This window comes from Drosophila simulans, chromosome 3L (genome assembly GCF_016746395.2).
Source record: "Drosophila simulans strain w501 chromosome 3L, Prin_Dsim_3.1, whole genome shotgun sequence".
In the NCBI taxonomy this organism is placed as follows: Eukaryota; Metazoa; Arthropoda; class Insecta; order Diptera; family Drosophilidae; genus Drosophila; species Drosophila simulans.
This window is the reverse complement of record NC_052522.2, coordinates 21,124,314-21,141,268: the sequence shown is the minus strand read 5'-3', so window position 1 is coordinate 21,141,268 and position 16,955 is coordinate 21,124,314. Positions and strand designations below refer to the sequence as shown.

The 16,955-nt window shown below is 43.8% G+C and overlaps 4 protein-coding genes across 15 annotated transcripts; 2 read left to right on the top strand and 2 right to left on the bottom strand.

Moving 5' to 3' along the window:
- The first annotated feature begins 435 nt into the window (after positions 1–435).
- On the top strand, positions 436–1,594 carry LOC6739013 (protein ARV 2). Of its 4 annotated transcripts, none has more exons than XM_016169114.3 (4): positions 436–626; positions 687–814; positions 877–999; positions 1,076–1,205. In XM_016169114.3, coding segments are annotated over exons 1-4 (348 nt in total). In that variant the 5' UTR covers positions 436–530; the 3' UTR covers positions 1,077–1,205. The 4 variants fall into 4 exon arrangements, with proteins under 4 accessions (XP_016032850.1, XP_016032852.1, XP_002085808.1 ...); XM_016169116.3 differs by having other exon boundaries at positions 439–626; positions 877–1,003; positions 1,076–1,235; XM_002085772.3 differs by having other exon boundaries at positions 441–626; positions 687–806; positions 865–1,003; positions 1,076–1,594.
- A 48-nt stretch (positions 1,595–1,642) lies between these two features.
- LOC6739012 (WD repeat-containing protein 26 homolog) lies at positions 1,643–6,682 on the bottom strand. Of its 7 annotated transcripts, none has more exons than XM_039293695.2 (5): positions 6,583–6,655; positions 5,746–5,918; positions 4,098–5,092; positions 2,864–3,816; positions 1,643–2,625 (listed from the first exon to the last, which is right to left on the bottom strand). In XM_039293695.2, exons 3-5 carry the CDS (start codon positions 4,554–4,556, stop codon positions 2,145–2,147), a joined length of 1,893 nt encoding a protein of 630 aa, XP_039149629.1. In that variant the 5' UTR covers positions 4,557–5,092; positions 5,746–5,918; positions 6,583–6,655; the 3' UTR covers positions 1,643–2,144. The 7 variants fall into 7 exon arrangements, with proteins under 7 accessions (XP_039149629.1, XP_016032849.1, XP_016032845.1 ...); XM_016171899.3 differs by having other exon boundaries at positions 6,514–6,646; XM_016171895.3 differs by lacking the exon at positions 6,583–6,655 and adding an exon at positions 6,185–6,400.
- Positions 6,683–7,147: 465 nt separating this feature from the next.
- On the bottom strand, positions 7,148–13,569 carry LOC6739011 (cyclin-dependent kinase 12). 2 transcript variants are annotated; one of them, XM_016171890.3, is made up of 8 exons: positions 13,200–13,569; positions 12,067–12,614; positions 11,158–12,011; positions 10,940–11,099; positions 9,489–10,716; positions 9,036–9,424; positions 8,293–8,766; positions 7,148–8,226 (listed from the first exon to the last, which is right to left on the bottom strand). In XM_016171890.3, exons 2-8 carry the CDS (start codon positions 12,273–12,275, stop codon positions 8,067–8,069), a joined length of 3,474 nt encoding a protein of 1,157 aa, XP_016032840.1. In that variant the 5' UTR covers positions 12,276–12,614; positions 13,200–13,569; the 3' UTR covers positions 7,148–8,066. The 2 variants fall into 2 exon arrangements, with proteins under 2 accessions (XP_016032840.1, XP_039149627.1); XM_039293693.2 differs by lacking the exon at positions 13,200–13,569 and having other exon boundaries at positions 12,067–12,709.
- Positions 13,131–16,867, top strand: LOC6739010 (serine/threonine-protein kinase PLK4). Of its 2 annotated transcripts, none has more exons than XM_039293694.2 (7): positions 13,131–13,157; positions 14,188–14,283; positions 14,337–15,105; positions 15,171–15,624; positions 15,685–16,201; positions 16,259–16,408; positions 16,470–16,867. In XM_039293694.2, the coding sequence occupies exons 1-7, from the start codon at positions 13,146–13,148 to the stop codon at positions 16,755–16,757; spliced, it is 2,286 nt and encodes a 761-aa protein (XP_039149628.1). In that variant the 5' UTR covers positions 13,131–13,145; the 3' UTR covers positions 16,758–16,867. The 2 variants fall into 2 exon arrangements, with proteins under 2 accessions (XP_039149628.1, XP_002085805.1); XM_002085769.4 differs by lacking the exon at positions 13,131–13,157 and adding an exon at positions 13,786–14,128.
- The last annotated feature ends 88 nt before the right edge of the window (positions 16,868–16,955 follow it).

Below are 16,955 nucleotides of genomic sequence, written 5' to 3'. Positions count from 1 at the left end.
AGAAAACATTATTATATAAGCTTCACTTAGATCACAATACTATGAGCAATGTTGGTACTAAGAAGTAATAGCAGTTAGTGCCTTCAGCTCAAAATTCAACAGTGTATATAGTTTGGAAAATATTTTTTTTCTTTAATATATTAAATATATTTTACGATGTTGTGATAAAAGTATTTTCTTATTTTAATAATTCTCTTTTTAAAATTGCCTATAAATTTTAAACAGTAATTATTCGTTATTTCAAGTTCAATTGTTTGGCCGACTATTGAACTATCTTACAACGTAATCATTTTTGAACTAAATCACTTGAATGATCAAAGTATGAAATTCAAATTTGTTCAATTTAAATTTGAAAATAAGGATTGAAAAGGCATTGGAATTGGGGAAATTGCAGTATTTCTCAACTTTTAACGGTTAAAAAGTGCATTGCCTGTATTATTTAGTTCTTTGGAAACGGTAATACTAATCAGCTGATAGATCCAAATGTTTGTTTTTCCGGCAGGCCAATGAAACTTTGAATTGGATGCAAAATGGCAGAAAAGAAGCGATTTGTGTGCGTTAATTGTGGACACAGAGTAAAAGAACTGTTCAAGAAATACAGCAACACTATGAAAACCACGCAATGCGTAAGAAGATAATGAAGAGAGCTATCGTTTGATTTGTGTAACTTAATTACTACTCCGCAGGACAAATGTCACCAAATCACGGATAAATACATTGAGTTCGAGGAGTTTATCATATTAATAGATGCACTGCTATTAGATTCGTGCGCCTTTCGGCACATAATATACAATGGCGACTTTAAGGTGACGAGGTGAGAATGTCCCTTCGGTGTAATGCTCTAAGATATATTCTATGTTGTAGCTCTACTGGAAGGTTTCGCTGGTGGTGCTGCTCCTGGAATCCTTTGCGCTGTGCCGCCAAAAACTGCCCGACCCTCCGAATGCCTCTTTGCATGTCCACGAAAAGGGCTTTTACACATATACCCTTCAGAACATGGGAGGTATTTAACCTTGGTTTTTGCGAGCAAAACGAGGACTTACGCTATTTCAATTTCAATTTTTCAATTTTACAGATTACATGTTCATGACTCTATTGCTGCTAATAATCACCGCCACTCTGAGTATTGATTGGATGCAGAAAATAGGCTTTCGAAATTTTACTTTAATTATTCTCAAAGTGGTGCTGATATCCAACCTGTCCAAGTTCTTCCTTCTGCCCATTTTGGTGTGGCGAAATAACACGACCGTTTTTGGCCGGAACTTGCACCATCTTCTGGTCATGGCCCATCACCTCTGCTCCCTGGTCCTCGCCTACGAGGCAGTCGGAGCCACTAGGAAGAGCCTTCGATGGTGGGCTCTAACTTTGGTTGTTATAGCTTTCGCTTTCAAGGAAACCGCAAGGCAGTTTGTCTCACTTGTGGTGGAGGAGCATTTTACTTAGGAGAACATTGTTTAGGCAATTGTTTATAGAAGGCTGAAAATAGTAAACCAAAATTTAATTTAACAATAATTTTACTCCCCAAAGAAAGCACTTTACTCTGAAATAGGTGACAATACCTACAATAAAAAAGCAAGCTAATTTTTTACTCAAATTTTATTGATTGCTTATGACCCAAGTTAATCGAAAAGAAACATCGACATTTAAAAACATATATAGAACTACTTTTATTGTGTCTGTTGGGTATCAATTACGTCAAATCGTGTTACATACTAAATGTCGGAAACTGCATAGAACAAATCAAATGGCAATATTTAATAATTTGAAAACCAAGCAGGTCGATCGCACTTTTAATAAATGAAAAGATCGAGAAGAATTGCTAATATAGACCGGAAATATTAATTCGCATCGCCGTATACATACATACATAAAAAAGAAATCTGAAAACGAATCGATTTCTTGTTATAGCATAGTAGATATGATGTTATGCCTCTCCTTTCGTATTAATGTACTTAAGTAATTAATGCTAATCGTAAGTCATGCTGCTCATACATATTGTTGTAATGGCAGTTTGTAGCAACGACGACCCCGACGCGCAATCAGAGCGGGACGCATTCTGCTTTATATCGAAATCAGGGCGCACTATAACTATATCAGCATCCAAAATCTATCCCACGCACATCCATTTGCTACTGCTCGGGACCTTAAGTCATATTCCAGGAGGACGAAGACGAGCTTGAAGAGCAATCGTCGCTCTCAGTCGTTGCGCTGCTGCCGTTGGGCTTCGGTCCCCAAATCCTCACAGTGGCGTCATCGCTGGCGCTCGCTAGCAGGGACGGGTACACGGGGTTCCAGGACACGCAGTTTACCGTCTTGGTGTGCCCGGCCAGCTTGGCCAGCGGCTCCTCCCGCTTGATGTGCCAAATGTAGACGACCTTGTCCTCACTGCCGCTGGCCACGAAGCTCTCGTTAACGCCGCCGAAGCAGGAGTGGATGGCGAAGTTGCTCTGACGTATTCCCTGAAAACGGCGCACAAGGCACTTGTCCTCGATGTCCCAAAGGTGAAGGCCTTGGTTCGAGACGTTCAGCAAGGCCAAGCGGTCGGCGGAGTTGATGCTGAAGGTCATTATGGGATGTGGCTCCCTCAGAATATCAAAGTCTGAACGCGGGCTATCAAAGTTGTACCTGTAATTAAAAGAAGAAAAACTTTTTTAAGTGCGCTATCGGAGTCAGGGGAGTTTTTAATGTATATCGTAAAAATAATCATTGATTTGCTGTTCTTTTATATCAAAGGGAACATTTATAAATGAAAGTGGGTTTTTAAATTTTTGGTAATACAGATAAATAAAGCTGTAGATAATAAATGAAAGCTTCGGGGCATCAAGTCTACAAACTGCTAGCACATACTTCTAATTCCGCTTACCCTCTGATTCGGTAATGATTATCCGCCGCTAAGATCGTTTTGTTGTCCGCCCGAAAGGCTATGCTGTTTACGCGCACTCCCTCCCAGGAGTCCACGATGGTGCCGTTGAGGTCGCATAGGTAAAGCTGACCTTTCTGGCCGCCGCAGACGAATCGAGCGCCATCGCGACTGAAGGCGCCGCAGGCCAGGCTGTCCTCCAGAGACTGCGAGAACTTGACCACTAGCTTGCCGTCGTCCACGTTCCAAATGTAGAGCTCGTGGGAGTCCTCGGTGCCGCCGACAAGGATGAGCTTGGAGTCGGGGCTCCAGCTGACGAAGCTCACGCTAAGCTGGGCCTGGCCGTCGAGAACGCGACGGTGCTTAAGGGTCAGCTTGTACGGATCAACATCCCAGATAATCACAGTGGAGTCTTTGCTGCCCGTCGCCAGCTTGAGGCCATCGGGCGAGAATTTGCAGAACCAGACCTCATCGCAGTGGTCGGTAAGGATCTGAATAGTTTGCATGGGAAAGCCGTCCGTGGTGCAGCAGTGGTCGGTGAGCAGCGAGACTGTCTCCAGATTCGTCTCCCACGCCATGTCGTGGCAGGGGCAGTGTTGGCTCTGCAGCTCCACGGCCTGCTGCAGCAGGGTGCGCAGGCGCCGTGGCGACATCATCACCGACGGCGGCATAAATGTCTGGAGGCGCTCCATGACCAAGGCACGCGACAGGATGCCCTTGCCCTCCCACTTGGCGCGCTGGTAAAGGTCTTGGTTGGTAGAACACATCATGTAAGAGGACAGTTGGTGCACACGCGTTATATTGTGCTGCAGGGGAGTCAGCTCGCTGCGAAGGACGTGAAGGGCGTCCAAGGGATTGCCATCATCCAAATGCTCTAAATACTTTTGCTCCAGCAATATGAACTTCATTTCGGTGATCGTTGCCAATTTCCCATTGTCGATTAGTGGCTCTAGGTCCTGCAATATTAATGTCGCAAGATTTTAGTAGCTGCTTAAAAATATATATTAATAATAATAGGGCCCAAGTTTGAAAACACTCGAGCAATTGAAACACACAAAAAATCTTTTTCTTTTTGAAAGTTATAGTTATTCATATGTGTAGTGGTGGTAGCGTTTGGAATGGTTGAAGTTTTCAAATACATCTCATTTTAAATATTGATAATCCAATCGTCCGGAAAACAAACATCAAACTAAGAACAACGCATGACCATACTAGTACGAAAGAGAAGCTTATTTACCTTAAGGTCTGAATCTGCCTTTGACCAGTCACCCATTAGGACATGCTCCCTAAACTTGGTTGCAGAGGGGTGTTCCAAATAGCATCCGGATTCCAACATAAGCGTCTGGACAGACTTATCGAGACCCACGTCGTGCAGGTACTGTCCGATCAGCCGGATGATCTCCTGGTTGGACTTGTCCAGCTGCACACCACTGTAGTTGGTGTTTTCCCGATTGTTCTCGCCGTCGACGATGCGACTGCTGCTGCCGTTGTTGTTGACAATGAAGCCGTTGTGTTTGGAGTCGTGTCCGTTCGTGGCGGCGCTGCTTCCCGAGGGATTCTCATCGCCGATGCCGACGCTGTCATCGCCACTGCCTCCCTCGCGGGCCACGTTCTCGGCACTGCCGCCGGAATTGAGTGTGGAACCCTCGAGGGGCCTGGAGCAGGAGCCGCTAGACGTGGAACTGGTGCTCTGCATGTTTGCCTCGGAGCCCTGTGTACTGCTGCTACTACGATCACGTGGTCTCTTGTTGCTGTCTATCGGTTTGTGGTGCCCTCTGTTGGGATTTGCCGATGCTTCCGTGCTGTGCTCTGTAGAAGTGGTGGAGTTTAGTTGGAGCTGTAACTGCTGGGCCGCTCGCGACGTGGATGCCGCATCTACTGATCCTGCGGCAGTGGAAGTGGAATAGGCGGATGAGGACGCGGAGCCTGAGCCTCCTGAGCGACGACCCTTTTTGCGCGGCGGCTGGTCCTCAGATGAGGCACCAGTTGCAGCAGACTTTTTGTTGTTTCTATCAATTTTGAGTCCTTTGCGAACGCGGCAGCAACAAGCAGGCTCTGCCTCAGGCTCAGCCTCTCTACCGGAACCCGATGCCGAGCAAGTGCCTCCAACCTGAACCGCTGCCTGATGGGCCTAGGCGGCCTGAGTCGACGATTTCTCAAGGGGTGTTAGCGTGATTGTGGCTCCGTTTATGGCAGTTGATAGCACTCGCTGATAGCAGTTCAATCTACGACCTGCAGAGGAGGTATAGCACATTATATTCCGGCTACATTGTAAGAATGCAGTTCGTTATCTTTCTATTGACGAGGTATGGGGCCCAGAGAATAATTAGTGCCTCATTTGGGGCTTTATATTTAACATTGTGTCGTGGTTCGACCTTTAACCCTCTGCTATGGAAAGTGCAGTTTGTGGTGTATCTTGTTTAAAAGCTTCCCTAAAAATATTACTACCCAAGAATGAGAGAGCCACCCATCGAGTCTACTAATCTCGTCAATACTCAAAATCAATCAATACCAAAATCAAGGGTATTTTCATTCGGCTCTTTTTCTTCCTACACATTACATTTGTATGTACATACATGTGTATGTGCAATGTACATGCATTTTACTTGCGTATGTACATCCCTAGCTGATGGCCACACAGTCGTGGACAAAAATGTTGGCATGGCTTCATTCATATACTTGGGAAACCGAGGGATATTAGAAAAGTTAAATTTTGTTATCTCAAAGCTATAGTTTTACACTGTTTAACACATTTAGTGTGATCCAAGTAATCTTTACTTGTATTAAAATGTTGACAACATTTTTGTTTTGATTGTATAGCATTTAAAGGTTATGGAGTTTCCTACTCATACTCATGCGATTTCTTTTTTGGACTGTAAAATTACCTCTATAATTTTCGATGCTCCGTCGGAGAAAACTGGTTCACCCACACCACCATCAAAAGTGCACCCCCATATCATAGACTTCAAACAATGGGGTTTGTTGTGGAATAGAACGCAATTGTAACTATCCCTTAATTAAATCCAGTACTGCAAGAAATAGTAGTCCCCTAAAATAGCTGGAGATATGCAGATAATTATCAGAAATCGTTAAAGTTCGACATCAACAATGAGTAACCTTATTTTAAAATCTTACAAATTTTACTACGTCATAGCAGATAGCAGCAAAAGTTTGACGATAAGCTTATTTTGGAGCACTTGAGAAGTGAGAAATTTTGAAGAATCTGTTTTGGCCAATACTTCCGCCCCCGACTGTTTAGCTCGTATTAATCAACTTTGCTTTGTTTTCGGTACAAAGGAATGGAAAATACATCTATTTACATACACGCACACACTGTTTTCCTCACTTTCTTTTTAAAATGTCTAGACACCAGGGCAAGCCCTGGATCGCCAGTATTTGTGTAGAATCGGATAGCACTGTGCCTAATCCGCGCAGGCACTCAGCTGGCCAGGATCGCTAACACACTGCAACAATACACTTTCCACTGCATTTCTCTTTTGGCCTTCCAGGTGCATCGTAACAATGGTGTGGGTATAGGTATACAAACATACACGCTCCCACAGATGCAACCCTTCCCATTGTTTATGCTCCCAAACAGCCCTTCCAGTGGGCTCGTCCCGAGGAAAGGTTATCCCGATTAGTTGGACACACACCGTAAAAGCATTTCTTAATTGACGGACTTGCAATTAAAAAACAAAGGCGAACTGACACAATATACATACAAATCTGATGATGAAACGCATTTATATATATGCTGCACTTAGTGGGACCTTTCGAAAATACCGAATCACTTCGTTTGTCCACGAACGCTAAAAATACCAGATTGCTTACTTCGAGTGACCGTTCCGCTAAGATGCTTTTTAAATTTAAATGTACACTTTTTCGAACTCAAATTTGTATATCTTGTTTTTTACCATATTTAAAATATAATTAATTTTTAAGTAATTTACCGCACAGTTATAGAACATTTTACATATGTCATAAATTTTGGTGGCTCTTTTTTCTAAACTGTTTTGTTTAGTACTTTTTGTTTCATAATATGTTAACAAAAACTATTTCCATTTTAAAAACAAACTTTTTTTGTCCTGTAAAATGTTTGATCATACCCTAGTCTTAAGAACCTAGCTCAGAAAAATGGATAACTTCAGGACAAATTTTCCACTCGGTCATTGATTTCTTAAATGAAAACCGTTTACACCTTTCAAAATCTATTTAAGTCCCAAAACTGAAAAAGCTCATTTCACATAAAGAGAAAGATATTCGAAACATCTATCAATAAATTTAAAGTACACTTCGTATGTTTAACTTTTATTTGGGTAGGATTTTATGTACCAATAATGAATTTAGTCAGTTTGATTTGCATTTGGAGATTGTAATTTTGTTTGATCATGTGTAATGTTAGAAATGTTCAACCTATTTACACAATTTAAAGTGAATTGATTTCAGTCTCACGCACATCATGCAAAGTAAATCTGATGCTGTGTGCGTTCTAACATCATATTAAAATATAAACTTATCAAATGCCTGCGCTTGGGTAAATACATGGTACATTAGTACATATTTACTTGATAAATTCATTTATAATTTACAATTTTCTTACATACTTAACAATAAACTAAACTAGTCAATACACTATCTGTAGTCTATTATTATTTAACAACTTGTTTATAATTAAAATGCTAATCTTTAACTGCTCGTTATATATGCTTATTTCGTAGCTTTGAAACATGGTCACTTACAAATCGCCTTTGCTGTTGCGAATACGTACTGAGTTAACAGTTTACAATTTCGTTACGCGAAGTTTTCATTCTCGATCATGCACGTTGTCTTCAGATTGCCAATTTATTCCAAATTAAAAAAAACTAATACAAATTAAATTGAATAGTAAAATATGTATAAAATCATCTTTAAAATATGTATCTTTGCAAATATATAACATCTCGTTTATACAGCGATTGATTCAATTTGCCCAACATATAAAGCATTTTATAAATGTAGCCAAGACTTTATTGAAGCTGTCTTAAACTCGACAGAGCTAGAGCAAGTCTAAGTCAACCTATTCTGGCCCTGTCCAGGGATAACAGAATCCCTTATTGGTTACGTTATTGCTAGTTACGGCTAGTTACTAGTGCCACCAGGAACACTCCTCGCCGTCACGCTGTTTGTAGCTCTCCTTCACATTAAGTAGCGAAGCAAACAGCAAATGCTAAGCATCCCCCACCATGGTAGCTCCATGCTGTTGGTATTTGGTCGAGGCTATCACCGTAGGAGGAAGCGACTCCTGTTGCTCCCGCATCTGCCGACGGCGCTTCTTACTCCAAAGCTCATGGCAGTCCTGCCACGTGGGCAATTGTGGCGTTGGCATTCTGAAAAAATATTAAGTTAGTTTGATGCTTGAGATGCACACAGGGTTTAACACCATGTGTACTCACTCGTCGGGGTTGATTTTCTTTAGCCACGGCGACCGGAGCGCATCTTCAGCTGTGATGCGCTTGTCCGGATCTAAATCAAGCATTTTGTCCAGCAGATCAAGTGCAGGGGCTGGCATGAACTCAAAGTCTTCCCGTAGACGGCGGCGATGGGTCTTCTTTTGTTTGAGAGTGTGGAACAGAGGCAGCTTAATTACATTCGGCCACACGGCAGGAACCGGGGATCCACAGATCTTTGATATCGTTTCAAGCTGCGCCATTTCCGCATTAGCCTGGAACAGGGGCCGCTTCACAAAGAGTTCTCCGAGGATGCACCCGCAGGACCACACGTCTATCGACGGGCCGTAACGCTCCTCACCCAGCAAAAGTTCAGGAGGACGATACCACAAGGTAATAACTTTATTCGTGTAGGGGCGTTCCCGATCGTCCGCATTGTATAGTCGTGCCAGCCCAAAGTCAGCCAGTTTTACTTTACCTCTGCAAATAGTAATTCAATATTGTCAATAAATATTATAAGGAAACTAAATTAAGAAAATAGATGCATGGGAAATTGATGTAAACTATTAAGATTATTTAACACCAAAGCGTTTAAGAATTAATCCCTTTTTGGAATAGAATAATGAATATGAATATTGCCTTTGTATGATTGTAAGGGTAATATCGATATCAATGCGCGGAAATGGCGGCAATACATTTCTGCTCTTTCTGCTTAAATTATTAAGCCACCCAAATGATTATCTTCCCACCTGTTGTTCATTAAAATGTTCGAGCACTTGATGTCTCGATGAAGAAAATTCTTTTTGTGGCAGTAGTTGAGGCCGTCCAAGAGCTGCTTCATAATGCTTGCGTTGTTTTCCTCATTGAAGTCGACCATGCCAGACTCCAGCAGACCCATCAAGTCGTGATCCATGTACTCAAACACCAAGTAAAAGGATCCCTTGTCTTTACGGAACTCCACAGCATCCTGCTTGTCCGTCACAATTTCATGCAGGTTGACTATGTTGCGATGGTTAAGTTGTCTAAGAATTTTGATTTCACGAACAGCTGTAATGGGAAAGCCCTCCTTCTCGTGCTCCAGCCGAACCTTTTTCAGAGCCACCATGTCATTGGTATGGTGATCCCGCGCCTTGTAGACCTGCAAGACAAATGTAAAGAAATCAGATATTTTTCAAAAGATCAGCCAAGCGTCCAATTTTTACCTGTCCGTAAGTTCCTTCCCCTATTTGCGCAATCATCTCGAAAACATCCACACAGCGCTCGCCCCAATCGCGCACGTTGTTTCGCGAGTCTCGACGGTTGAGTATCACTGGGCGCTGACGAGTCGTCCCTGCCCCACCACCGTGACCGTGTACAGTGCCAACAGCGGGTGCATCAAAGTCTTCAGGACTGTCGATAACATCATCATCGCCACTAAGCTCTTCGCTGCCGGGAATTACTGGCGGCATAGGAAGATTAAGCACGCTCTTGTTGGCGCTGCCGCTTGAAGTAACGTTCTTTTCGTCCGATTCCTTCTTTTGCCCCGGCGAGGGAGACCTTGCACCGGCCAAGTCAAGCACATTCATACCCGGCGGCAGCGGCAAAGAAGTCAGACTCTTCGGTTTTATGTTGTTCTTATTAGCCGTGAACGGTGGCACCAGCAAAGGTTGCTTCAACGGCGTGGCACTGTCCGGAACATCGGCGTTTGTAGCCGGATTCGAAACCACAGTATCGTTTTGCTTGTTTGGCATGGGAATGTTGTTGAGGTCCAGATCCGGCTTGCTACCCAAAGCTTGAAGCCCATTGGAAGTGGTTGACGCCGTTGCGGGTGTTCCACTTCCAGGGGCAGATCGGCCATCACCCGCGTTGGGTGTATTGCCATCCACGGAGGAACTGTTGTCGTTAATAGTCAGTGCACCGTTGCTGTTGCTATTGCTGTTCTCCTCTTGCCGTTCAATGATTTCTTTCAGTGCCTTCTGCCTTTTGTGACGATCCTTCACCAGCTCTGCAAATAGGCTAGTCTCACTGATCTTCTTGATGTACTCTTCGCGCTTGTGCTTTAGATCCCTTGACGTTGGCGATCGGCTGCAAGAGGCAGAACTTTCGCTGCTGGCCGAACTGGGCGAACGACGACGACTGCCGCCTCTGGTCCTTTGGCGCATTCTTGGCGAACGGCGATGATGATAGTGATGCGAACCGGAAGCTCCGACTGGCGATGGGGGTGATGCCTCCATGTACCGCGAACTTGTTCTGGGCGACCTCGAGTAACGATCGCCAGAGGTACCAGTTCCCGAAGCGCGTTTTGAGGACCTCGTCGTATGCGACGGCGTCGAGCTAACCGTGGTCCCATACTTGTGTTTGTGACTGCCACCATGGCGAAACGCGTTCGAACCACTTGACAGGCCACCGCCCGGAGATTGCCGACTTCGCGAGTGCTGCACACTAGGGCTCCTTCATATAGTTTGGAAAAATGTATTGTTAGATATATGAATACGAACGAAATACACTTTCAGTTAAATGATTAGCTCTAATTACCATTGCATTACTCACATATGTACATGGATTTACTTTAAGAATAGAAAAACATTTCAAAAATAACTAAAGTAACTTGATATGAAGCGATGTCAGTAGGTAATTAGAGCTATTCACATAAAATATAGAAATAAAACGTTACCTTGATGACCGCCTAGAATATCGATCTCTGCTGTATCGTTCGTACTTTCCAGAGTGGTGTCTACTGTGCTCAAAGTTTCCGAGTCCCACTTCCCTGCCATCGCTAAACTTCCGACGCTTGTGGGGCGGCGTGCTTGGCTGATGGTTGTAACGGTCCAGCTCTGCAACAGTTTTCCAAAGTAAGTAAACCACATTTGCCTTTATTAAAATCAAACTTACCCGGCGACAGTCGTTTTACCTTCCTGCTATCGTGACTGCTCGACCCAGCACCAGAGTAACGTCCCTGATATCCGTGATCGTGGCTAGAGCGGTGATGCGCGCTTACATCCTCTTTGTGGGGACTATTTATATAGCGGGAGCTGCGTGAATCGCGGACCACTGACCCACTGCCAACTCCACCTCCGCCACTGGAGCTGTAGTGAGAGGGCGGTGGAGTTCGTGGGGAGTTTCCAAACCTCGGCCCATTGCCGCTGGAGCGGGAGGACGGTGGAGGAGAACGAAGTCGGCTGCTGATCGACTGCTTGTTCGTAACTGTGACCTGCAGGTTGCTGCCCAGTGCAGAGTTGGCCGTCTCCAGGGACGACTCGCCGTAGTAGTTGCTGTTGGTATTGGGGCGACGCACTGGCGGTGGAGTGGCTGGCGAACTGCTCTCCTTGAGGTTGTGTGGGGTGAAGGAGGACGGCGCTGCGCTAACCGTCCGCTCGTTGCTCTTGCTAGGAGCCGTCGGCGGAGTATAGCGCCGGTCCAGTAAGGCATTGATGTCATTGTCTGACATCGAATCGATGCTGGAGTACGACTTGGCCCGCTTCTTTTTGCGCTTCTTTGACTTCTTCTTGGACTTGTGCTTGTGTTTATCCTTTTTCTGCTTTTTGCGCTTCTGCCGCTTCATTTCCGCCTCCAGCTCATCGGTGTCGATAGAATCGCTGGACATGTAGATCTCTCTGCCCCACAGCTCGTCTTTCGAGGTGTTGGAAGCCTGCGAAGGTTCCTCACGCGGATTCGTGGCCTCGCTGCTCGACGTTTGCCTCGATCCGGCCGCAACTGGGTCGTTTGAGTCTTCCGCCCTTCTACTTCTGCAAGGAGGGACTGTAGTTATCGTGACTTACACATAAATTTTCCTTCTCTTACCTGTAGTTATCATAACTCTCTTTATCGGGCTTAGCATCAAGACGACTTTTGGAGAACTGATTATCCGGAGCTGGCTTCGGTTTTTTGATGTTTCCAGCTACCTTGCCGGCGTCCGCATCCAAGTCCCCTGCCTCCTGATCCGAGAAGTCCTCTGAGCTGACGTCCGAGTACTCCACAAGTGCGGTGGCCGCCGCGGAGGATGCATGCATCGTAGCGTCTTGGCGGGTGGACTTGGAGAACTCGCAGACCGCAGACCTACGCTCAGTTCTCTACGGTTTGTGCTGAGACTTCGCTGTCTGCGTACTTTTGCTACAAGTGGCACTTCGGCGTTAGATTTTTTTTACTTTGCGGTAAGATTTTACTCGGGAGCAGCTTAAATTTTATTTACATCGCTGCCTACCAGCACAAGCACATATTTGTGTGACGATTTCTTTACATGATTATCTTGCATATGTGCTAGTTAAAGACGCCGAAGTTGCGCAGGCAATCGAAAACGTTCGGCACACTGCGGCACAGCTTTTAAAAGTCAATCTAGTGTTCGGTTTCCACTAAAATTAACATAAAAAAAATTTATAACTTGTCATTTTAAGGTTATAATGAAGTGGCAAGTGTGACCGAAAATGGTATGGGGAGAATGGAGGAAGAACGCGTGTTGCTGTCATTTAACCGACCAAAGGCGCTGGTCACACTGTAGGTGTTTGCGGAAAAATAACAAACATTTTTTATTTGGGTTTGTTCTTTAGAACTAATGGAATATTTTATTTGTGATTAAGCATGATCTGAACTTATTTAATTACTGGCACTAAATTACTTGTTCATGTTTGAACTCCCCTTAAGAATATGAAAATGGCGATAGCGAAAGTTCCAGAAAACGGCGTAGAAGCTAATAATTGCAATTATAAAACAAAATTTCAGATTCTTTGGAAAATAGAATTGAAAAATTACATTAAGGATTTTCGAGGACACTTTCCAGCACTACTTTTGCACTGTTGCTTGTCATTGACGTGTGTGAGAGTCCAAGGTTGTATGCGTGCCTTCATGTATGAGACAAACACCTACTCATATACATACATGCATTCATGAGTATCAATGTAAGTATGTGGGTCACTTTATTTTCTTTTCTGCGGACTTACCAGTTTTTGGGAGTAAATTATGCAAACACCACTTGTTAATAACTTTATTGCCGGCGGAATTGGCGGCTTACACGGTTCTTTATTAAGGCTCTCGGCGCACGCACTCGCTGAAGTCCTTTAATTATTAAATAACACGGCTATCGAAGTCTCGTATTCCGACGTTGTTTATGCTTTCGAATTATATTTATTACGCGAAAATTGCCTCAGCTTATTGTGGGATCGGTTTAAATATAAGAGAGTTTGTTCAAATGCAAGTTACATGTCTCATTAGGCATTGTTTCGGTAGTAAAACCATAAGAATAATTTTGCCATGATTCTCTGCATTTGCAATGGATGGCAATATTCTCGGCGATTAATCACCAGGGCTGCATTAACTGCTAGTGCAGTGGGAACGCGCTATGATCGAAGAGTGCATTTAAGTGTGCTGTTGGTAGAATATTTATCATTATGCAAGTTTATTAATTTAACGAAATTCAAATTAATCATATATTAAGTTCAAATAAAGATAATATTTTCTAATATAAATTCTCATATATATACTTTATTAGCTCTGGCAACACTGGGGAGTGCTGGCAAATGATTGTTTTTGAAGCCATTATCGATAGTTTGACCTTTCACTTATCAACTCGAATATAAAAATAATGTTAAAAGATAAATATTTTCCGAGTGAAATAAATTGTATTGGAGTACCCAATTCACAAATATATTGGACGATAGTGCAACCCTCGTTAGTGTTGGCAAATTATCTTCGCTGATGTGGCATTAAAATTTCCCAACACTAACGGTGGCGTTTAAATTTTGTTCGGCTTGTTTGTTTACATGGCTTAAGTTTTTGATAAATAACAACAAGACATTGCAAGTGGCTCAGTAGGTCTACAGAAAAAAGGCTAGCTATGTTATCCAATCGGGCGTTTGGAGAAACAATTGAGGTGGGTGTGCTGGAATGCGGCAGTCGGACGGTGTTTTCAAGCGCTGTTTGTCTTTGCAGGACTATGAAGTACAGCACTTGCTGGGCAAAGGAGGTTTTGCGACAGTCTACAAGGCACGGTGCCTGCACACTCACCAGGATGTGGCCATAAAGATGGTAACTACTGCTATAGTGTTGGTTCAACGTATTACTCACAAACTGGATTTCAGATCGATAAAAAACTAATCCAGGGCACTGGACTCACTAGCCGCGTTCGCCAGGAAGTGGAAATCCACTCCCGCCTGAAGCATCCCTCTGTGCTTCAGCTGTACACTTTCTTTCAGGACGCCAACTATGTGTATTTGGTGCTCGAGCTGGCCCATAATGGGGAGCTTCATCGCTATATGAACCACATTGCCAGACCCTTCACAGAGACGGAAGCTGCTTCCATTCTGAAGCAGGTCGTGGCGGGACTTCTGTACCTGCACTCTCACAACATCATGCACCGCGACATTTCGCTGTCCAACCTCCTGCTTAGCAGGGAAATGCACGTCAAGATAGCCGATTTTGGACTGGCCACCCAATTAAAGCGACCTGATGAGCGCCATATGACCATGTGTGGAACTCCGAACTATATTTCGCCTGAGGTCGTATCGCGATCGTCTCACGGACTGCCCGCGGACGTCTGGAGCGTTGGATGCATGCTGTACACCCTGCTGGTGGGACGCCCGCCCTTCGAAACCGATGCAGTGCAGTCAACCCTTAACAAAGTTGTGATGTCGGAGTACATTATGCCTGCTCACCTGTCTTACGAGGCGCAGGACCTGATAAACAAATTATTGAAGAAGCTCCCCCACGAACGAATTACCCTGGAGGCTGTTCTCTGTCATCCTTTTATGTTGAAATGCTCAAATGGTGTACACTCTGCGCCGGGAGCGTTGAATGTGTTCAGCCAGAGTATGGAAAGCGGCGATAGTGGAATCATAACATTTGCTAGCAGTAATTATTCAGGATTTTACAATTTGCATTTGCCAGTAGAATCTCACTCTATTTATCTGTTGTAGGTGACTCCAGGAATTCCCAGCAAATTCGATCTGTGGAAAACTCAGGACCACAACAAGTGCTTCCTCAAATACGGGAGGAATTTAAGCAAGTCCATCATAAATTGCCTTATGAACAGCCAGGTTTATTTGGGCAAGCTTCAACTGGCTTGGCAGAGCCAAATTGGCCAGGAGCTGCTAAGACCTCAGCGTTCCGTATGGAGACGGGTATGGTACCCAATTCCAAACCGGCATCTCTTAAGGAAGATCGCATTTCGGTGCCCCCATTGAACACTAAAAGACTTCTTCCGACGCGTTATAAGACGAAGAATGCTATAATGAGTATTTTGCGAAATGGCGAGGTTGTTCTCGAGTTTCTTAAGTTTCGGCCAACCTATAATGAAGATCGCATTAATGATATTTGTCGCATATCGGATGACGGACAGCGAATCATAATTTATCAGCCAGATCCTGGGCGGTAAGTGATGTGCTACTTTGAAAATCGAAGACATATCTTAAATATTTTCTTGCATTTCAGTGGCTTACCAGTAAGAGAGCAGCCACCAGATCTTCAAATACCAAGCGGAGATTGCGTATATAACTACGATAATTTGCCCAATAAGCACTGGAAAAAATACATATACGGAGCTCGATTTGTGGGTCTGGTAAAAAGTAAAACACCGAAAGTCACATACTTCAGTACTCTAGGCAAATGCCAATTGATGGAGACAATGACCGACTTTGAGATTCGTTTCTACTCGGGAGCTAAGCTACTAAAGACGCCGTCCGAGGGGCTAAAGGTCTACGATCGAAATGGAATGTTGCTCTCGGATCATTCCTGTTCGGAGTCTCGATCTCTTATTGAGCATGGAAACGAGTGTTTCACCCACTGTGTCAACATCAGTAATGCCTTGGAAGTAGCTCAGACGAAAGACAATTCGTGTTTTCCAGTCACAATCGGACGAAGACCTATAACAGATGTACAACCCGCTCAGAGATTGGATGGCCTACGAGATACCACCAATATTGCGTTTTCCACACCAAAATCGAATCAGGTACATATACATACATATTGAATAATGTGCAGACTGTGACATGCATTTATCTTACAGGGCTCAATAAACTTTTCCTTAAGCACTATTTCGTCGACACGAAATACTTCAGATTTTGGAACCAACTGCTCTAGGTCCAACATGCTAGCCGCCCATCAAAATATACCCATCAAACGCATAAACGTTCCTGATATCGGAATAGCTACAGAGGTATTGCTCAATTGTGCCCTTATTTTACACATGGATTCTGATCTCCATTTCGCCATTCTAGCTCTCCCATGGAGTTGTCCAAGTGCAATTTTATGATGGATCCGTAGTCTCTGTTATTCCGAGCATGCAAGGTGGTGGTATAACCTATACCCAACCCAACGGAACTTCAACCCACTTCGGCAAAGACGACGACTTGCCATTCCCGGTCAGAGATAGAGTCGGTCAGATACCAAACATTCAGTTAAAGTTGAAGACAGCTCCATTGCTGGGAAGCGGCAGGAAAACTGACTACAACAATGCAATGACTCCCAAAACGACAACGCCTTATTATAATCGCATGCTTCTTTAATTGAATCAAAACTAATTTCCCAAATAGTTTTTAAGTTTGAACAAATGTACTTGTATTGTAAATTAAGGGTAAATATATTTTTTACGTTTTTCCCGTGCTTATCAAAATGATTGACCCAAAATTATTCAATGTAACTATGCATTCTTTTGTAAGTTTTTAAAGTGTATAAAGGAAGAAAACAAAAACTGATTGGTTTCT